The sequence below is a fragment of the Aspergillus multicolor genome (genome assembly GCF_047715735.1).
Source record: "Aspergillus multicolor strain CBS 133.54 unplaced genomic scaffold BDW74scaffold_3, whole genome shotgun sequence".
NCBI lineage: Eukaryota > Fungi > Ascomycota > Eurotiomycetes > Eurotiales > Aspergillaceae > Aspergillus > Aspergillus multicolor.
The window spans coordinates 1,072,815-1,093,354 of NW_027395954.1; the positions used below are offsets into that span (position 1 = coordinate 1,072,815).

The 20,540-nt window shown below is 52.1% G+C and overlaps 10 protein-coding genes across 10 annotated transcripts; 7 read left to right on the plus strand and 3 right to left on the minus strand.

Annotated features, from left to right (window-relative positions):
* Positions 1-8: 8 nt before the first annotated feature.
* On the plus strand, positions 9-2,097 carry BDW74DRAFT_77705 (alpha-amylase). Its single transcript, XM_073733693.1, has 8 exons — positions 9-243; positions 295-446; positions 499-607; positions 685-910; positions 968-1,130; positions 1,184-1,330; positions 1,385-1,625; positions 1,685-2,097. The coding sequence occupies exons 1-8, from the start codon at positions 94-96 to the stop codon at positions 1,967-1,969; spliced, it is 1,473 nt and encodes a 490-aa protein (XP_073587835.1). The 5' UTR covers positions 9-93; the 3' UTR covers positions 1,970-2,097.
* Positions 2,098-2,743: 646 nt separating this feature from the next.
* Positions 2,744-3,199, plus strand: BDW74DRAFT_174324 (uncharacterized protein; the record flags this gene model as incomplete). The annotated part of the gene is made up of 1 exon (XM_073728004.1): positions 2,744-3,199. The coding sequence occupies one exon, from the start codon at positions 2,744-2,746 to the stop codon at positions 3,197-3,199; it is 456 nt and encodes a 151-aa protein (XP_073587836.1).
* Positions 3,200-3,212: 13 nt separating this feature from the next.
* BDW74DRAFT_146023 (uncharacterized protein) lies at positions 3,213-3,563 on the plus strand. Its single transcript, XM_073723269.1, has one exon. It carries the CDS (start codon positions 3,241-3,243, stop codon positions 3,523-3,525), a length of 285 nt encoding a protein of 94 aa, XP_073587837.1. The 5' UTR covers positions 3,213-3,240; the 3' UTR covers positions 3,526-3,563.
* A 2,160-nt stretch (positions 3,564-5,723) lies between these two features.
* On the plus strand, positions 5,724-7,442 carry BDW74DRAFT_174326 (cytochrome P450; the record flags this gene model as incomplete). The annotated part of the gene is made up of 9 exons (XM_073728005.1): positions 5,724-5,760; positions 5,806-5,864; positions 5,912-5,944; positions 6,007-6,215; positions 6,276-6,476; positions 6,589-6,654; positions 6,747-7,005; positions 7,059-7,202; positions 7,272-7,442. The coding sequence occupies 9 exons, from the start codon at positions 5,724-5,726 to the stop codon at positions 7,440-7,442; spliced, it is 1,179 nt and encodes a 392-aa protein (XP_073587838.1).
* A 944-nt stretch (positions 7,443-8,386) lies between these two features.
* On the minus strand, positions 8,387-9,236 carry BDW74DRAFT_174327 (uncharacterized protein; the record flags this gene model as incomplete). The annotated part of the gene is made up of 2 exons (XM_073728006.1): positions 8,387-8,792; positions 9,163-9,236. The coding sequence occupies 2 exons, from the start codon at positions 9,234-9,236 to the stop codon at positions 8,387-8,389; spliced, it is 480 nt and encodes a 159-aa protein (XP_073587839.1).
* A 780-nt stretch (positions 9,237-10,016) lies between these two features.
* On the plus strand, positions 10,017-10,833 carry BDW74DRAFT_174328 (uncharacterized protein; the record flags this gene model as incomplete). Its single annotated transcript, XM_073728007.1, has 5 exons — positions 10,017-10,042; positions 10,101-10,189; positions 10,240-10,461; positions 10,529-10,685; positions 10,752-10,833. 5 exons carry the CDS (start codon positions 10,017-10,019, stop codon positions 10,831-10,833), a joined length of 576 nt encoding a protein of 191 aa, XP_073587840.1.
* A 1,833-nt stretch (positions 10,834-12,666) lies between these two features.
* On the plus strand, positions 12,667-14,235 carry BDW74DRAFT_187460 (uncharacterized protein; the record flags this gene model as incomplete). Its single annotated transcript, XM_073731488.1, has 1 exon — positions 12,667-14,235. One exon carries the CDS (start codon positions 12,667-12,669, stop codon positions 14,233-14,235), a length of 1,569 nt encoding a protein of 522 aa, XP_073587841.1.
* A 151-nt stretch (positions 14,236-14,386) lies between these two features.
* On the minus strand, positions 14,387-16,460 carry BDW74DRAFT_187461 (uncharacterized protein; the record flags this gene model as incomplete). Its single annotated transcript, XM_073731489.1, has 7 exons — positions 14,387-14,409; positions 14,481-14,774; positions 14,838-15,190; positions 15,290-15,530; positions 15,602-15,673; positions 15,741-16,132; positions 16,201-16,460. The coding sequence occupies 7 exons, from the start codon at positions 16,458-16,460 to the stop codon at positions 14,387-14,389; spliced, it is 1,635 nt and encodes a 544-aa protein (XP_073587842.1).
* Positions 16,461-16,931: 471 nt separating this feature from the next.
* On the plus strand, positions 16,932-17,732 carry BDW74DRAFT_174331 (enoyl-CoA hydratase/isomerase family protein; the record flags this gene model as incomplete). The annotated part of the gene is made up of 1 exon (XM_073728008.1): positions 16,932-17,732. One exon carries the CDS (start codon positions 16,932-16,934, stop codon positions 17,730-17,732), a length of 801 nt encoding a protein of 266 aa, XP_073587843.1.
* Positions 17,733-18,590: 858 nt separating this feature from the next.
* BDW74DRAFT_174333 (glycoside hydrolase superfamily) lies at positions 18,591-20,232 on the minus strand (the record flags this gene model as incomplete). The annotated part of the gene is made up of 3 exons (XM_073728009.1): positions 18,591-19,240; positions 19,295-19,424; positions 19,522-20,232. The coding sequence occupies 3 exons, from the start codon at positions 20,230-20,232 to the stop codon at positions 18,591-18,593; spliced, it is 1,491 nt and encodes a 496-aa protein (XP_073587844.1).
* Between the last annotated feature and the right edge of the window lie 308 nt (positions 20,233-20,540).

The following is a 20,540-nucleotide window of genomic DNA, read 5'->3' on the forward strand; positions in this document are numbered from 1 at the left end:
CCATCGTCAGGCGATCGTAGACCATTATAAATTCAGCCATGCCCGTAGTGTTTGTCGTAGGCACAGCACAGCAGTTTGAATCAACTCGCGACGATGCGGTCGGCTCTTCTTCTCTCCCTTGCAGCCGCAGCGCTGGCGGCGATTCCGGCGGAATGGCGCTCGCAGTCGATCTACTTTTTACTCACCGACCGCTTCGCCCGCACCGACAACTCGACCACGGCTGAATGCAATACCAGTGCAGCCGTACGTATTCAGCCAAGGCCTGCCTTGCATGCTACTGCTAACTAGAACAAGAAATACTGCGGCGGGACATGGCAGGGCATCATCAACCAGCTGGACTACATCCAGGGCATGGGCTTCACGGCCATCTGGATCACGCCGGTGACTGCTAACCTCGAGGATGGGACACATGGAGATGCCTACCATGGTTACTGGCAGCAGGACATGTGCGTTACCTTTTCTATATTCAACTCTAGACCTCCTCTAATTATAGGGTAGATACGCCCTCAACCCACACTTCGGCAACGAAGACGATCTGCGCGCGCTCGCGGACGCCCTGCACGAGCGGGGGATGTACCTGATGGTCGACGTGGTCGCCAATCACATGGTGAGTCTCCCCATAACCTTAGTCTCCTAGCCTAGGCATCGCATGCTATACGTACCTGTACTAAGGTGTATCTGCAGGGATACGACGCGCCCGCGTCTTCGGTCGACTATAGCGTCTTTAACCCCTTCAATAGCCAAGAATACTTCCATTCCCCATGCGACATCAACTATGATAGCCAGGACTCGATTGAGAACTGCTGGCTGTATACGAATGCTGTCAGCTTGCCGGATGTTGATACCACCCGCCAGGATGTGAAGACGATTTGGTATGATTGGATTGCGGATCTTGTGTCGAATTACTCTAGTATGATCTTCTCATCCTTTTAGTGTGGTATGGTTGGCCTGGACTGACATTGGATAGTCGATGGTCTTCGTGTTGACACAGTCAAGCACGTTCAGAAAGACTTCTGGCGCGACTTCAACGATGCCGCGGGTGTTTACGCTGTCGGTGAGATCTTTGACGGGAACCCCTCGTATACCTGTGCGTACCAGGATGTTATGGATGGGGTCCTGAATTATCCTATGTATCTCTCCCCACCCCTCGTCATCTCCATGGTCTGTCGCTAACAGTGGAAAGCTACTATCCCCTTCTCAGGGCCTTCAGCTCTACCTCTGGCAGCATCAGCGAGCTCGCCAACATGATCGAGACGGTGAAGTACACCTGTTCAGACTCAACACTGCTGGGCAACTTCATCGAGAACCACGATAACCCGCGCTTTGCCTCGTGAGGCTTCCCAGTTACTTACTTCATTTAAAACACCGCTGACCACAAGTGCAGGTACACAAACGACATCTCGCAGGCCAAGAACGTCGCTGCATTCGTCATCCTCTCGGACGGAATTCCTATTATCTACGCGGGGCAAGAACAGCACTACTCTGGTAACGCTGATCCCGCGAACCGCGAGGCAGTCTGGTTATCTGGGTACGACACATCAAGCGAGATGTACGAGTTTATTGCCGTGACGAACCAGATCCGGAACCATGCTATCTACCAGAGCAGTGACTATATTTCTTACATGGTATGCCCTCACCCCATCACAGTCTTTTGATCTCTGGCCCAGACTAATGTGGCAAATAGAACTACGCCGTCCACACAACCTCCAACACACTCGTCATGCGCAAGGGCTACGACGGGTCGCAGGTCATTACAGTTCTCACTAATGCCGGCTCCGGTGCTGGGTCTTCGACGTTCTATGCTCAGAATACAGGGTATACAGCCGGGACGCAACTCATTGAGATTTATACTTGCCAGGATATCACGGTTTCGAGTAATGGCGAGGTCCCGGTGCCTATGCAGGGTGGTTCGCCGAGGGTGTTGTATCCGCGATCGAAGGTCGTCGGAAGTGGGATTTGTGGGAGGTAGAGGACTTGGGCAGTTGGATATATAGGGCTCTTGGTATGATGGGATAGGAATTGGGAGAGTATGGATATATACATGCTCAATATAGCGCATGTGGTGGCTGATATATATATTTTGTGCATCTACGTTGGATAGTTATTTGACATGGCTCATGAGTAGATGTTACTTGTTAAATCCCCCTCCCTTATTTCCTACGACTAAAGATAACCCTCAATAAAGACTACGGCTCGCTGCTGTTCCTGTTAAGGCCGGTATACCATCACAACGAGGCTGCGACAAAAGTACGATCTACTCCAATGACAACCCTCGCTTCCACTTTCTGTCTCACCACGCCCGCGCTTCGTCCGATTGCTTGGTTGGCCCAGACCCCGACCAGGCTCCAAGTGGGATGCCTAGAGCTAGAGCCACATTTCATCTCACCTCATCCGATTGCAGTTCATCTCATCAATCTGACAATCCCCGCCTTGACAAGGCTAGAATGCGCTGCTGGGTCGCTGTAGCCTGTGCAAACGGTCAAGTTTTGACTCGCACCGGAGATATACAAGGTTGCAGACAGCGAACGCACGATATCAATATCCTCCGAGCCTCCTAGCGTCGTGCTACCCTTGAATTACTGGCAGGGTCGCTAGCTGGCCCATGCAATCAGTCGTAAGACCATCCCAGCCCAGCCCGCTGATCTATCCCGGCAAGCTAACGCCATCCCAGACTCAAACATCAACACCAACAATCTGCACAAACATAGTATACAACAAACAAACATCAAATATAGCCAAAACAATGACCCAACCCCAAACCCACGAACTCCTCCTCCCAATCTCCGGCCTCGGCCTAACCCCCACCAGCCGCTCCCACTGGTCCTTCCTGCTGCGCACCCCGAGCGCAAGCTACGGCGACCTCCTACACGTGCAACCGATCTCGCTCGCACCGCTATGGTACCAGTTCGACGCGCGCGAGGGGATCGACATTTCCTCGTTCCAGGCGGAGGGGATGGCCAAGATCGCGGATCTTACGACGGAGCAGCGGCGTCAGGTCATCAAGATCATTCGTGCTGAGCCGGCGCCGAGAGATGGGAAGCGCCGGTGTCAGGATTGGGTTGTTGATGTGCTTGTTTCTCTCGAGGTTGAGGAGTTGGTGCCGCCTGGCACGGCGGGGGTTTGGGGGGCTATGCTGGGGAAGGGGGCTAGGGAGGTTAGGGGGTGCTTTTGGGGGAGGGGGTGGGTTGATTTGAGGTGATGGGTTTATTTACCTTCTCTCGTGTTTCGTGTGTGGGTGTGATGGGGTGGTATTTGTGCTTTGTTTCTATGGTTAGGATATGCAAATGTAGAGCGATGGCTTCGGAAGATAAAATTGTCAATGAACGGGCTCTCCATGCCCTTCCATCTCGGCAAGCTGAGAAGAAAATCAGCCTTCAGCTATTAGTGTGCTGGTTCGATGCGCGGTCTTCTATGCGATTTGAGACAGAGTCGTCCTTAGTGAATATCGGCTTGACAGCAGGAAGAGCGCTGTCAATGACGGGACCTGCGAAGCGTATTAGACCACGATCTAGCAATAGAGGATAGACATTGAGGGCACATACCAACAACCGGCACAGCGTGAGAAAACATTTTTGCCACAGAAGTAAGCGTCTTGGTAATGGGTGATTCAGTGGTGACCTGTCAATAACGTTCGTCAGTCACTCAAGGTACCATGCAGCGCTAGAATTCGGTCATACCACGTCTTTCACTTTCCTCGCAGCCTCGGAGATGAAATTGAAGAGCCCCATCTTGATGGGTATGGTTTTGTTCAGCTAGCTCCGTCCTCTCATCGTCTTTATATACTGGCCTCGGCTGGAATTGCCATCCACGCCTAGCTCATGCCTTGGGCTGGTCTAGAGCCAAGCTCAGCTGGCCACGAGAACGTGTTCTCCACAGCGGAATAGAGACGACAGCTGTGTATGTTCTGTCCAACGGGTGGCAAAGTTAGCATGACCGGCACTGGATCCTGCCTCCAGCTATTTTGACTATCGCGTCCACGATACATCGATAAGTCAAAGCGACTAACTTTCAATGCCCACGACAATGAGCATGGCTTGTACAGAGTATGTCGAGTCTGACGATTGATAGTTAGGTCTGTATGCAGGAACAGGGCCTCGCAATCTAGTGAGCTTCAGCCGGCCGCAGCATAAGGGTCAATCGTCAAGAGGAACAATGGAGCAGTTACCTATGAACTGGTCCTGCTCTCTGGGCGAAAGACTAGTCTCTAAGCCGCAGTGTGACCTTCTTTCGAGGGAACTTAAACCTCAAGAGCTATCCGCGTGACCAGGCATAATTCCTGCGGAAGGCGAATGACTATTTTAAGAGGAAGCCTGAGATAGACCACCGCCCTCGAGAGTATACCCACGCGTTGAACAAGTGGGGATTACCTCTACATCCATGACCCTTCGACATAAGTGGCTGAGAGGTAATGTCCGAGTCAGGGGCACGATACCCGGGCCGGACTTGAGCTTGCAGGTTCAATTCCAAACGGGTAGAAGCATGTCTGCTAACAGCCCACTGGTAGAACAATTGTCATTGCATCCCTGCAGGATGACGCTTGTCGTGACGCTTCTAGGCATTCGAGGGAGCCCTGCTGTGAATACGGGCGTAATGTTCGGTATACGAAAATAATGAGTTGTCTCAAACCCGTGCTTAAGACTAGCAAACCACCCGCCTAAAAAATAGTTGTAGGAAGGTAGTTGACGCGAGTACCAGTCCTATAGACCCTGGTGCGAACAGTGGCGCTTAATAGACTGTTTGCCATCTGAGAACCACTCGACGGTTGGTCATACAATTGAAAAGACCAGAATTCTGCATTGATAGCATATGCTGAGTGGCTTGCCTGGATGTAGGACTTACTTAACTCCGGGAATACGAGTGGCTGTGTTGAAACTGGGATGATGCCTTGAGTCTCAACCGCCAGTCCAGGTTAGAATCCTTGCCATGGTGTCAACGAGGGGCATCAACCCCAGCTTTCTCGCCGTGTCCTCAAAAGCTGTATTAATATACTCAGAGAATTACTCACGACGCAATGGTTTGTATCAGGCATGAGTTGTTAAAGCCTGAGGGGAATAGGGAATAGGGAAGCAGACAGAGGACGTCCATCTCGCCTTCCCAGACATGTCTGAGCGAGCAAAGTCTGCTCATGCCGCCTCCCGTCCTCGCTCGCTGAGCTTCTGGGATCAACATTGTCGCTTCCAGGTCTTTGCAGTTTTGCCAAAGGAAATATCAATCAACAACCAACGAGTGCGCATCGTACAATGTTGGAGGTTGGTATTCTTCTCAACTGCGTTTGCAGGTTGCCTTCAGGTGCATCCGCGAGGCTGGAACTGGCGGCGACGATCCAATCTCTCAAAAATCAATCTGCCAGGTCTGGATCGTTGTTTGTCTCAGTTGCAAAAGGAAGATGAAGTCGATCCTCCTCATATATCCGTTGCTGCGCCCACTGAATAGGATGGAGGCATTAGAATCCTTTTCCGTACCAACTCTTCCCATTCCATTTCTACTTCTCCTCCGAACAATACGCACCAGACTCTTGCAAGTTCACCGCGTGCAGAATGTGGCTCGTCACGTTGGAAAAATACTTCCTCCAGTGGCTTTGCTGGTACACATTTTTCATGACTGTCGGCTCCCTCTTCTACGCCCTGTATTGTCGCTTTTTTCACCCGCTGCGAGCGATCCCAGGCCCGCTCAAGGCATTCGTCTGCAGATACTGGTAACAACAGCAGATATTCCTGGGCAACATGGACGATGTCCATCGCGAGCTGCATAAGCAATATGGTACGGCCTTGTTCTTCACAGTTTCCTGCCGGCTAACGACTGCAGGTCCTCTGGTTCGCATTCAGCCCGGCGAAATCATCTGTTCAGGCCCCAATGCTATTGAGGTGAGTGCACTCGCAGGGAATTGAGAGCCGATACTGACCGCGGCCAGATAATCTACGGCAGTGGATCCAGATTCAAGAAGGTAAGATGTTGCCTCCCCTTTGTATCATCGATATACTGACAACGCAAACGTCATTCTACAAGGCCTGGCGCTTATCACACGCCATCAATTACCCCGGACACGTTGTCACTCGGAACGCGCTGCAGAAGTATCTTGTGAAAAACGTCTATGCCATGGATAGCATCCTGGATATCGAGTCCATCATCAACAAACATATACAAGAACCGATGTTTCGCAACGACACTTCTACCCTGTATCAGGGCAAGATGGACCTGTGGTACCTTTTGAAGACGTGAGTAGTCCATGTCCGCATATACGATTTCACGGCCACTTACCAGGTTCGTCGACGCAGGCACGTGTACATGGTCCTCTGTGAGATGCTCTATGGATACCGCTTCAACGCTGTCTTACAACTTGGTGGTCTGGAGTGGTGGCTGGGTGCAGTCGAGAGCTTGCTGCCATCTCTCACGGCCGACGGGGCCCTGCCCAGAGACTACTTGGCAAAGTTTTATGAATTTTGGGATTCGTTCGACACGTTCCGTCGCCTTCTTACGTCGGCCATAGAAGGTTTTGACCTTGACCTGTCCCGTATGATTCCCAAGCGCTGCCGAGAGCTGCTGCTGGGCACTGACTCCGAACATCATCGCCAAGCTCTGTGGACTCAGTGCTATTCTGGGGTGTGAGTCTGGCTGTACGCCCGAGTACGTTCAGAAGGAGCTACTAGCTGCATTGTAAGTGAGGCGTATATTTACTTTGACCCTGTTTTCCTTTTCAATGTGAGCTTCATCCAGCTGTGATACTCATCGATGTCTGTCTTGGCTAGATTTGGCGGCACCGAGCCAACGAACTTAACCCTAACCAGCACTCTCTACCACCTGATGCGCAACCCGGACATCTACCAGCGACTGACCACCGAAATTGATGCTGCGTATGCTGAACGCGACCCCAAGACCCCAATTTCGTACAACGAAGCCTGCGCCCTACCGTATCTCAAGGCATGCATCCAAGAAGCGATGCGTCTCCACCCAGCGGTCGGATACCATCTCCCGCGAGTTGTTCCCCGGGCGGAGCAACTATCGCTGGTGTCTGCATCCCCGGAGGGTATCATGTCGGTATCAGCCCCGCGATTGTGCAGTATGACAAGTACGTTTTCGGCGCGGATGCGGACATCTTCAATCCGGATAGATGGCTTAGAGGCAACGACAACGGCAACGTGGAACAGATGGAGAAAGTCATGCTTGCCTTAGGCGCTGGTGATACTGCATGCCCTGGAAAAAAAGTAAGCTTGTCCTTTCTGTTACCCCCGCTTTCACATATACAGGTTGGTTCACTTGCTGACACATTTTAGGTCGCAACGTGCCTAGTCTACAAGCTGATCCCTCATCTCTTGCGTAACTTCGAGGTTCGCCTGACGGGAGAGAAAGAACCTGTCAAGAAGATTTACTGGTTCACCCTGTTGCGTGATGTTGATGTTGCCTTCAAGAAGAGAGATGTTAAGCCCAAGGTTCGCCTTGAGTAGGGAGGGCTTGGATGAGTTCATTGGGCTCTGCTTCGGCGTCGTTCGAATTAGGATAGGTGGTTTTGCATGGACAGCCGAGAAGTTCTGGGATCGTGATAACTGTTATTTCGTTGTAGTTAGCTAATATTTGGAAGCCCAGATGTCATTTCGCACACCATGTTTTTTCACTTTGCTTCATTAGAGCCGAACCATGTTGCTCATGCAAACAAGAAAGTAAAGGTGAAGTTTTTCCATTGCATACGCGGGGTTAGCCTAGGGAGGACCCTAGGCTTTGCAGAAACTGACAGAAACTGGGATCATGCCCCTTCGTCTCTGCTATCTGGGTCCATCCGGAGCGACTCCCATACCGGTACCCACAACAGATCCAGCTCAGACAATCTGCACCGCGGCACCTTTTCGTTATAGACGTATCTCTCGGTATACTGCAAACAGCAATTAGCTACAATTTCACTCGTGTAATCTCACATCGTCCTCCATCAAATGCAAGAATGCTGACACTTAATGTATTGCGTTGGCATAACCTCTCTTTGCTAAGCGTGAAGCCTTTAGTAGGTTCCTGGCGAGAGCATTCGCATACATTTCATGCTACAGTTGGATATGGACTACTGTCCGTCGGACAGAATCTTGCGGCATCTCCATTTCAGACCTCGAGCTTGTGGACACTGTCACAACTGATGTTTCTTATAGTCAGAATATATGCTAACTTTATAATGCTGGCCACGCGGCGATGGAAATTGCCAGATGGAAAAGCTGGCCCATTTTTTTCAGATTAGACGGTTGTACGAACAATGGTTGGAAAGGGGTCTAATGTATCTCAAATTGTCTAAAGAGATTGATGGGATGTTTCTAGAGTACTCAACGAAATAGCCAAAACAAGAAGGATGCTGCAAAACGAGAGACTTTAAAAGCTAGACCAGAGTGTTCGCAGAATGTCTCTATTCCAATCATATACGCATATGCAACTTCAATGCACCCTTAAAGTCTTTTAATTTCTTTTCAAACTCGGCAGGCGTCTCGTCTATGAAATGTTTGTCGACGGCCGTATCCATAAAAGCAGCAAATCGCAGGCGTGATGGACGTTCCGCTTCACTCATTTCCTTGGCCGCGTACACTGCCCCAACGCCCTTTGTTGTCTTGTCGATATCAGTTGTTAGATTCTCTACGTACTTGCTAGAGCCGACATCGGCTTTCCCACATTTTCTCGCTGCTTTATATCTTCGGATCGGTTCGAGCGTATCTCGGAAGCCGAATTGGGCAGAGGTCACATCCAGCACCCAGGTTTCCTCGGGTGACGAGAGCTTTATTGACACGGCTCCGTGGCCGTTTATAGGGGGTTCCGGTTTGGAGTCTCTGGGGGAATTGAGGCCGGTCACACGTAGAGTTATTAGAGGACGCTCCTTTTCGTTAAGGTCTAGATTTTCGAGCTTGTAGGATATGCCTAGGCAGCAAGTATTATAAGTCGGCCTTCTTTGAATGCATAGTGTAGCGCCACGCCTTCAATCCGAACTTTCCTGCCAGAAGCTTTTTCAGAAAGCAGCTTAGCAACGCCTGACTGGCGCAGCAGAAAGACCAGGTAAGCGCGGCTTCTCTGTGCAGTGGATTCGAGGTGAGGTGCTCCGGAAACGGACCACGCCTGGGCGGCAGAGTAAGGTCCCTCTGGTTATCATAGAGGTACAGAGTGTTGCTCTGAAGCTCGATTTTGGAGAGTTAAATGTCGTACTCAAATTCCCGGTATCCAAGCACAGCTGCTTTGCAGACGGCCGCGATGCGGACAAGCTTCTTCCGCCTCGCCATGGTCTTGCAGTAGGCCAGATGCTGGGAGCGATAGTCCGTCTAGCAGGCTTTGCTGCAGTAGAAGACGTTGCTTGCATCTCCGGGTTCGTACTCAGGTGCGTCCTTGCAGCTCGCGCATTGGAGGGTAGAAGGTACGCCGCAATTTGCGCAGACTGAGCTGGACTGCGACATCTTGTTTTGTATCGTTAACGAACCTGGGAAGAAGTATTGTGGAAATTGGGAACTCTGAAAAATTGGACGAAGATAGAGGGTCTTGCTAATGTTCAGGTTGACAGCTTACAGACACAGCGAACCTCCTTTCATTCTGCTGTTGGCGACTGCTTCGGAGAAAAGAGTCATGCTAACGCGGTTTGATGCTAGCAAACGGCCTTTGACAAAGAGGAAAGTGGTCCATCTTTGGAACAAAAGGGTGCTGATGGCTCTTCATGTTGTATATTGAAGAAGCTCTTGATCTGGGGTTGCGAGTTGTGGCTGAGAAGGGTTGTCAGTAGGCAAAGCCCGAGTTTCTGAGAAGTACTAAATCTTCGCTTTCCCTGCGTGACAGCTTCCTCCGTTAGCACTCTTCTGCGATGGCCAACTATCTCAAAAAAAAAAAAAAAAATACAACGTCAAAGCTACACGTCGCGATCTTCTCTATTGGAGATTTGCTCTCGCCGATCATGTTCCGTCAGTTATATTGTGGCCATTAAGCGCCGATGAAGCTTGGATCTTGGGCTGCTCCACAGCTCTCTTTTCCCACATCACCTTCGACCGAACTTGCGCTGCTTTCCAACTCCTAGCATGGCGCCAACCTACCTAGACCGCAGGTATAGAGAAGCAGAATGTTGCAATTGGCTTAAATATCCTGCTGACCAGAATACCCAGAACGCTCTCCGGTGGAATCGTGAACCCCACTGTCGGGAAATCGGAGGTCCCCTTCGACATCCAATTGAGCTCCTATGTGGCCGATCGCCGTGCTTTGACAACTTTCTCGAGAACAGTGGTACTGATTCTGCAACCGGAGAGCTTGTTTTCCCCAGCGATGAACCGAATGTCTTTGCCGACTTTGTCTCCTGGTTATATTGCGGCAATATCAGCACTGGGCCGCTGAAGTCATCTCAGACACTGCATCTCTTCCAGCTGTGGACGCTCGCCGAGCGGTTCCAAGTGGCTGAACTGCAAGATCTGGCCTTGGCCCAGATCAAGGAGGTTCTGGCGGACCGTCCCAGGCTCCGCATATTAAAAGGTGAAAATATAGTCCAATTTTATATCTTGTGCTGAGATTCAACACGCCTACGTGGATTCCAAACCAGGATCTGCTCTTCGCCTGCTCGCTGTTGATACGTGGGCGGCGAGGGCGAGCAAATTGGACGTCCAGTTAGCCTTAAAGAGCATCGTGATGTATCCGACACAGCTCAATGAAGATTTGAAATTGCGCGGCCCGATGCTCGAGATTCGCTTGTCTCTGAAGTACGATTGCCTAGTTTATCATTCCCCGCCCATCTTGAACTCTATACTAAACCACGTGTCAAGCAGACTGGGGAAGCAAGAGCCCGCCGATACCGGATTTCCAGCAACGACCACATTCCACAGCCCAATTCTTCTCATCCGCTCCTAAACAGTCCCCATCCTTATATGGGAATTTGCCTCAGCTGGCGTCGGCAGATCAGCGCGCCGCCAGGAGATTCAAGTCGCCGAACGCTCGTCTACGCCCTGACGTCTCACAGAATAAGTTCGGTATGGGTTTGATGTCGAGAGAAATAGTTGCCCTCGAAGACGAAGACGAAATTCTGTGATTGGTCCAACTTGTGAGGCCCTAGGTCCCGTTCTCGACAAAGCTCCCGCCGGATAATTAGCGGCATCCAGAAACCACTTTACCTGTCTGCTTGCTCAACAGTTTATCCCAAGAGAAAGAGAAGTGTCTAGGATAATGTCCTGCAGCATGTTTAGGTCGTGTTCTACCGGATTATGATTTATTCCAATAGTTAAAATAAGCACATACGACCACAGGGTGTGGAGAACAGGGCTTCCCGTCCGCTCAGCCGTACTTAAGCCACACGCCGGCTGGTTAGTAGTATGGTGGGTGACCACATGCGAATCCCAGCTGTTGTATGTTTTTGTTTGTTTTTGAAGTAGAAGTGATGGTTGAATGTTTTTGTTGACACCAGCCAGCGTGGCAGGGTAGCAAAGTGATGGGAAGGTTTTGCTGAACTTGCCTAACCTGGAAGATGAAGAAGCCATGCCATAACCAGGTTATTTCATGTTAGGCTTATGGTTTCGCGGCCGGTATATATTGCAACTGATATCCGCGGCAAAAGGCACGGGCAGCACGATGGCATCCGCAACCCGCAAGGCCTTACCACCGCTGACACTTACCTATATGCCTTTTATGTTTTGTTTGTTAAGACACTTCTTGGTAAGGTATGCTAGACTTAGAGGTCTTCCAGCGTGGTATCCGGGGTTTCCACTCGCCGATCGGTTCCCTGGCATAGTGAAGCCCTCCCTGAATTGTAATTGCAACCGGGCTAGTGTGTGCGACGACGGTGTTCTAAACTGGGCCAGTATCCGCAAGCCACTGCGTCAGCGTCAGCATTGCCATCGTAGTGCGTCTGGCTGCGCTTGAACTGAAGGAAAAAGCCGTGGTAGAGCGTCCGTACCGGCCATGTCCGCACGAAAAGATAGTACACTAAATTCACCCGCGTCCAGGTCCCGTAGTATTTTGTGGTGCTCCCATGGAGTGCCTCCTTGGTTGTATTGTATTTTATGATTGCTGAGATGTCACTGCGGCATCTGTAGTCGCAGTACATTGGATGCATTTGGTGACGAAGCAGGCTAAGGACGTAACGCTCAGAGAACTGTCGAGCGCATTAAAGCCCGGCTCAATGAGCGCTTCTACGACATGGTCAACCGAGGCAGCGCAGATATACGAAAAGAAGGTGGGTTTGTCTGGGTGACTACCTAGGAGACCGATCATCTCCAGATCCCCATGTCCGATATCTAACCCCTGCCTTGTAAGCAGCGGAGTCCCGCCATCGGTAGGATCTGGAAAGAAAGTGGAGGCATAAATCTGGCAAAAATAGAACAAACCGTATGCATGGGCCTTCGCAATATTCGAAATCAGAACGATCGAGTCTTCCATGAACAAGAGGGAGCTGGGAACCCTGAGCCTTCCCAATGGGAGTTGCCACTGTCCTGAGTTGGTCCGTGCATACGCGGTCCTCCTCGTCTACTGACGACGAACTCTCCACCTCTTCACCATCATTGTCAGCCACCGTTTCAAGATCTCGATGGAAAATGCGGGCAGGGTACGTTCCTGGTACCTGGGACATCTCTTGTTCACGAAGCTCGGAAACAGGCGAACCATCCGCTGGGCATAAATAACTCCCTGGCCTCGCTCACTCGCTTGTATTTCCTCCTACCCATCCCATCCGAACAAACACCGAGCCTGACCATGCTTTCCAAATCATCTGCCTGGGTTGCACTTGGTGCCATCCTTTTTGGAGCATCCTCTGCCTCCTCCCTCGAATGCTCTCCCTCAGCCATAGGCACACCCGACCTACCCGGCGCCGCCATCCTCGACGTGGAGGCTAATGAAGCCCATAACTACTCAACGACCGGCCTTGGCCCCGGTACCAACGACGGCGGCATCTTGACCATCAGCTTCTGCAATGTGACCGTGACCTATACCCACCCAGGCTGGGATGATACAGTGACGACGCAAGTGTGGCTACCCCTTGACAACTGGAACGGCCGCTTCCAAGCGCTCGGCGGCGGCGGTTACAGTACCAGCATTGGCTCCTTATATCTACCCTACGCCGTGGCCCAAGGCTTTGCCTCTGCCTCGACCGATGGAGGCCATGAGGGAGCGGTGACGACCGTGACGACCGACTTAACCTGGGCGCTCAGCAGTACGAACAATGTGAACTGGTTCCTTTTGGAAAACTACGCATCCAAGGCGACGAATGACATGGCCAAGATCGGAAAGCAAGTCACAAAGTCCTACTACAAGACTCCGGCAACATATTCGTACTTCAACGGATGCTCCGGTGGCGGCAGGCAAGGTCTTGCCATGGCCCAGGACTTCCCCGACGCGTTTGACGGGATTCTGTCCGCGGCTCCCGCGATCAACATTGAGACATTCATCCCTGCCGGATACTGGCCAAGCCAGGTCATGCACCGCAACAATATCTCGATGTCATCCTGTGAGGTCCAAGGCTTTGTCCAGGCCGCCGTCAACGCCTGTGACGCGCTCGACGGCGTAGAAGACGGCATCATCAGCCTGCCGAGCCAATGCAATGTGACTGCCCGCGACTTCATCGGCCAGAAGTATACCTGCAACGGAACTCAGCACACACTGAGTGCCTCTGGCGTACAGGCCGTGCAGGCAGCATGGTCCGGGTCTGGCGGGGAATACGGGTACTACGGACTGAACAAGGATGCCGACCTCACGTCCTTCTACATCTCCACGGGCTGCGAGACAGTCGGCGGCATCGAGATCTGCAGCAGCGACCTTTTCACGAACTGGATCGTATACCTCGTCGCCAAAGACCCAGCCTTCGACGCGACCAACATGACCAACACACAGTTCTTCAACTTCCTCCGTGAGTCCAAGGCCTCGTACGAATCCATGCTAGGAACAAATCGCGCCGACCTCTCAGCGTTCAAAGCGAGCGGCGGCAAGATCATCACATGGCAGGGGATGGCGGATGAAGCGATCCCGCCCCAGGCAACCATCGCCTACTACGAGGAGGTGCTGAAGCGAGACCGCAAGGCCCACGACTTCTTCCGGCTCTTTGAAGCTCCCGGCGTTGGTCACTGCTATGGTGGTTTGGGTCCCGTTCCGAACGGGGCGCTCAACCAGCTGATTGACTGGGTCGAGAAGGGTACTGCCCCTGATACACTGCATGCTGATAAAGGGAGTAACGGGACGGCGCGAAACCTATGCCCCTATCCTTCGCAGCAAGTATATGTTCGCGGAGACCCCAGCAAGCCGGAGTCCTTCACTTGCACTTGTGTTTGATGAGCTTGGTTGGTATGCCCCTATGTCGTGCCTTTACTTTCAATTGACTATGTCCGATTTGTTTTCTTTCTTTCTTTCTTTTCTTTTCTTTTTTTTTTTTTTCATTTGTTCTATGCACACTCCCTGTAATTCAATTAAATATATAGTACCATCATATTTGACCAATTCTCACAGCTAAACCAACCGTATAGATCCGAACACACTACCTCATGAAGAAAGCTACAACTTAGATCGTCCCTTCATACCCTCCCATTCTTTTTTCCTAAGCTGCGCCCTCTTGATCTTCCCACTGGTCGTGCGAGGCAAAGACCCCGCCGAAGCATACTGTATTGTCCGCGGATACTTGTACGGCGCCGAGATCTTCTTGCAGAAGTCCTGGATCTCCCGTGTGAGGTTGTCTAGCTCGGCGGCCGCGTACTCGGAGGCCAGAACGATGATAGCCTTTACTACCTCGCCACGAGCCTTGTCGGGCGAGGAGATCACGGCACATTCTGCAACAGCGGGATGCTGCATGAGGATAGACTCTACTTCAAACGGGCCTTATAGATGAAAGATGGAAGTGAGTGGGATGAAGACATGAGCAAAGAAGGAAGGATGCCCACCAATGCGATACCCAGACGAGTTGATCACATCGTCCGCCCTCCCCACAAACCAGAGGTACCCATCCGCATCGCGCCGGGCCTTGTCCCCAGTCATATACCAGATTTGTTTCCGGCCCCGCGAACAAGTGACCTTGCTAGTCCGCGTAACCCGCCCGTCGTCACCAACGTATCCGTCGTATATCCCCATGAACCCTGACTCGCCAGGCCGGCCACAGCCATCATCGCTCAATAAGATCGCTAACTCGCCCTCCTCGCCCGGTGCGGTCTCTTCGCCGCTAGCAGTTATCGCATGCAAAGGCACCCCGGGCAGTGGCTTCCCCATCGAACCCGTGCGCACTGGAAAGTCGCCGTAGCTGCCGCACATCAGGATTGTTTCGGTCTGTCCGTACCCCTCACAAATCATCATGCCCGAGAGGTATTTCTATTGGGCAATTGCCACGGGGTCCAGGGACTCGCCGGCGGAAGTACAGTGGGAAAAGGATTTCGGTGGGTGTTGGCGGTAGTATTGCATGTATGCGGTGTTGGTAGTGAGATGGCGCCAGGCAAGAGGGGGAGCGCAGAGGGATGTTATCGGAAAACGATGCAAGACGTTGAGAATGGACTGGGCGTTGAAGGATCCTCGATCGTCCCAGATGAAGAGGCTGGCACCGCAGTTCCAGGCTCCGAAGAAGGAGTAGGCGGCTTTCCCCCAGCCTAGGTGGCATCGAGCAAGGCTTGTTAGCGGCGATCACGAAATGAAATGCTAGTATGATAGGAAAGCTCACCTTGCTCGGTAAAGTTCCAGCACAGCTTGCCAGGTGAGAGCCGCAGCCAGTATTTCCCGGTTAGCACGTGGGCTGCGCGACGCATGGTGGATTAGCTTTGCACATGGCTGCATTCCAGTTGCCAATTCAATATTCAAACGACAGGAAGGGTGGAGCTTGCCTAATGGGTAGGAGACTTGGTTATGGCGAACCATCTTCGGCAAGCCCGACGTGCCCGACGTAAAGTATGCAAGGGCAGGCGCGTTCCAAGGTTGTCGGACGGTGTGATATATTGCGTCGTCGGCGATTCTGCGAAGCTCATCGTACAAGTTGACTACTCCGAGGTCCGGAGTCCCATCTACCTGGATGATAACCTGAAGCGAAGGGCACGAATGACGGATCTGCCTGGCCTTCGCGACGTTGGTGGCATCGCCAACGAAGACCGACGCCTTGCTCTTCCGGCACCGGTATCTGATGTCCGCCGCTGTCAATAACGTCGTTGCGGGGGCAATCACAACGCCGCTGCGAAGCTCTGCTGTGGCAACCTCCCACCTAGGGAAAGCAAGGTTAGGAACTCGGACTCACCGATAGGAGGTAGCAAGAGGGGAGGTAGAACTCACCATGCCGGCAGCCGGGGAAGGACAAGCATCATTACATCGCCAGAGGAGACACCCAGTCTCTGTAGCAGGGCCGCAATGCGATGCGACTGGCGCGAGAAGTGGCTGTAGCTGAGCGACTTTGGGATCTTTGTGTCGGACGAGACCCAGAGCATGGCCTCAAGAGACGGGGATTTGGCAGCCCACACGTCAACAACATCTGTGGCGAAGTTGAAGTAATCTGGGCGACGGAGTTCATTGTTTGTCGTGAGATACTTCTCCATGATGACACCGGTACGGTATAGGAATCGTCAAACAACGGAGACTGCAAGCGAGACATTTGGTGTACCGTGCACGTCTAGTTATACTCCGAAATCAGCGACAGCAAAAATTACCGCTACCTCTGAAGAAGCAGCCATTATTACCGACGGATAGTACTTCTGTTCACGGTCACCGCAGATGTCAAGGATTGGAAGAGCACCGAGCCACTACTGCACTTGGGGCAGGAAGGCAACAAAGCTCCCGGGCCGAGGTTGCCAATTTGACAACGGACTGGATATGCAAGCTTGGCTTAGCACCTGCATTGCTACTCCATGCCTAAAAAGTCGCTTAACCTGTAGCATTGGCTTTTGACTTCAAGTAGCCCCGGCTATTTTCCCCGGGTCTCCGTCCCTTTCCCTGCATTCCTTCTAAGTATATTCAACCAACTCGAGGTTTGATCCAGCTAACAACGCAGACCCCAAACAAACAGCAGAATGCCACCCAGGCCCACCCTCACGAATATCACCCTTCAAGGCCCAAACAAGCACGGCATCCTCTGGCTCAAATACAACCGTCCGCAATCCGGCAACTCCCTACACCCATCCCTAGTCGCCGACGCCCTACAAGCCCTCCACTGGGCCAACACATCCCCAACCGTGAAAATCATCATTATAACCGGCGAAGGCCGCTTCTTCTGCACGGGGATGGACCTCACCAGTCCAGACGACGAGCAGTTATCCTTCGCACCAGGCGGGCCCTTCCACCAGCTCAACGAGGCTCTTATCCGCTCGGAGAAGATCGTCGTCGCAGCGGTCAACGGGCCCGCCGTTGGCTTCGGCGTCAGCAGTCTTGCCCTGTGTGACCTGGTTTATGCGGTTTCGGACGCGTACTTCTCCACCCCCTTCGTGAAATGGGGGATGGTGCCTGAAGCTGCGGCGAGTGTGACCTTTGCGCGAATTATGGGGCATCAGCGGGCTGCGAGATTGTGTCTTATGGGTGAGAGGATTACGGCGGAGGAGGCGCGGGAGCTCGGGCTTGTGAGCACGGTGCTGCCGCGCGAGGGGTTTCTGGAACGTGTTCTGGCAGAGGTGGAGGGTATTGCGGGGGCTCCGGCTGGGTCGCTGCGGGCGACGAAGACGCTGATGAGGGAGCCGGTTATAAGCGACTTGCTGGAGGCGAACGATCGCGAGTGTCGGATGATTCATGAGGAGAGGATGCCTAGTGGGGATCCGCAGAGGGGGAGGGTGGCCTTTCAGGCGGCGCAGCGGGAGAAAAGAGACGGGGGTCGGTTGTAGCATCTCTAGGCGGGCATATTGTTTCTGATTCTACTTGAAGCAAGATTTTAGAAATATTTTCGCTACCTTCAAATCTCCAATTCTGCCTAATGATTTAAGCCCTCAGAACACAACTAGCATCTCTAGTAGTCATCATTCTCGTCAACCGAATCCTCTAAACCCCCTTTCATGTAAATCCCTTTTTTAATCGTAAACACAGCTCGTAGCCTCTCATCCTCGGAATTCGCGCTCGTCCCCACGATTACTGCAAATTCCCCTGCCTCTGCCTTCCAGCGGCCATCCTCCTCTGACCAAAACGAGACTGCAGGTTTTCCTCTCCCCTTTCTCGAGCCAAACTTTTTGGAAAGCTTTCAGTTCCTTCCGTGGACGTTGCACCGAGCAAGCTAAATCAGAAATATAGATCTGCACCACCTCAGATCCATCATACTCACCGGCATTGGTAAGGTCAACGGAGATCTTCATCCTTGTTTCTGTTCCAGTAAAGCTTCCAGTAACCATCAGGTTAGAATACTGAAAGCGAGAATATGAAATCCCATATCCGAACCAAAACAGTGGAGGGTAGTCGAGCTTTTCGTAGTATTGGTATCCGACAAATATGCCTTCCCCATAGACAATCTGGCGGTCGGTCTTGCCAAAGTTCAGGAATGCAGGCGTGTCCTGCAGCCGCTTGGGGAATGTCACTGAGAGACGTCCAGAGGGGTTGACCATGCCCCAGAGGATATCGGTAATTGCATGGCCTATCTCCTGACCACCGTACCATGTGTGAAGCAGAGTGTTGACGCTGTCAAGCCATGGCATTTCGATCGGCATTCCTACCTGAATGATGACGACTGTGTTAGGGTTCGCCTCACAGACACGCTAAATCATTTCGTCTTCGCGCCTTGGAAGGAAATGACTGGTTCGGTCGGATGCTTCGTACTCGTAGTCTGCGCTGAGGCCTGTAATCAGGATTGGGATGTCGACATTTTTTGCCAGATGAACAGCATCCTCAATGGCTTTGTCCTCATTTCTAACCTCCTGCCCTCCCAGACGAACTCCTCCGGCGCTAGGCAACTCGGTGGGAGTACTTCCTGGTTTCAGGTTTGTCATAAGACTCACCACGTTATACTCCCGGCCTTCTTGTGCATCTAAAGTGACAAGCCTCTCCATAGATAGCTTGTGGAAACAAGGCGTGTCGTCGGTTTTCTCAGGGTGATTCTCCCGAAGGCCAATTGTTTCTTTACCATCAATTAACAACTTGGCCTTCCCGCAAACACTGAATGCAAACAAATACTTGCAGGTTTTCTCCATGACAAATTTCATCGTGATGCGGATGTAATGCGTCGCGGGTACATTCGGGAAAGTGACCTGGCTGAAATACATGCAAGTATTGGTTGTTGACGATGAATACACGCATTGAGCGTTTTTGTGCATAGAGGGATCTTCGTCAAACCACTCAAGGAGTAGACCGGCATTTCTTGATTGTGGCTGATAAAGACCATTTTGAATTAGAGGTGTCCACCGACGGGCTGGAACGGAGCATTAGCACGATATAGCCTAGGCAGTTTCCAAATCTGACTCACTGTAGCAGCCCGGTTCATGGCGGATATTCTCAGTACCCAGAACTTCAATAAAGGCGTTGAGCGGCGTGCTCACGTAGAAAGGAGTTTCAGAGCTTCCTCCACCGCCTGTTGCCGGGTTTGTGAAGTGTCCCTAATGAGGCCATACGTCTTCTCTGTGGAGCCACCAACAGGGGTAAAGGAAGAATCCCTCGTTGATTTCTTAGCAACACGATCGAATCAGCCGCAACCTGGCGTGTCAGTGTACGGCTCGCCATCGTGTCTCTGCCTTCCCCGCTATAGTCATGCGAAGTCCAGGTGCGCTCGATCAGCTTTAACATGTTCTTCAGAGCTCTGTCAACTGCAGCCATCGACAATTTCCGACACTCTACAGCTTCCATCATCTGTCTACCTCTCCAGATTGAAGGTCCCGGTATCTCTAAGCCGATACCAGCATTCAGGGCTTCAGAGACGCTATAGGTTCCCCACCAGTCGCTCATAACCAGGCCGTCAAACCCCCATTCATCCCGCAGAACCTGCTGCAGCATAAACGGATCTTCACTAACATGCAGACCATCAATCTTTTGGTACGCTACCATAGCCGCCCAAGGGGGCGGACGCGCCTGCATGGCAATCTGGAAAGGTAAAAGATGGATTTCCCGAAGAGTTCGTTTGGTCATATGGACGTCGTCCTCCTTTGCATTGGTGGAATGGTCATGAGCCGCATAGTGTTTGATGCAAGCGGCGACGTTCCGCTCTTGAAGGCATTCAATATAGTGTCTTGCCAGAGTACCGCTGAGAAGAGGGCCCTCTGCGAACGCCTCAAATCCCCGGTCAATTAGGGGAGAGCGCTGGATGCACACCGTTGGTGTCAGAGCCACCTGCACTCCTTTACGTCGACCTTCATCGCCTAGTAGACTTCCCACATGGCGGATGAGCTCGACATCAAATGTTGCGCCCATGGCCGTTGCACATGGCAGTTGGTATCCAGGGGGCTGACATGATGATTTCCAGCTAGCTGTTCCGGTGTTGTGATGGCGAAAATTACAGAAGTTCTTACCGGGTTAAAGAACCGCCCGCCACCTCCTCGCAATCCATGCGGACCATTGGAAGTCTAGAGAGCACGATATTAGCTAGTGTTCGCTATCACAAATAAGACCGATCTTCGTGCTTGGAGACTGGGAATGCCCAGGCGCGGAAGCTCATTCGTCCGACAAGCACCGGCGCCAGACAACAAGCTGACCTTTTCAGCCAGGCTAAGCCGGGAGAT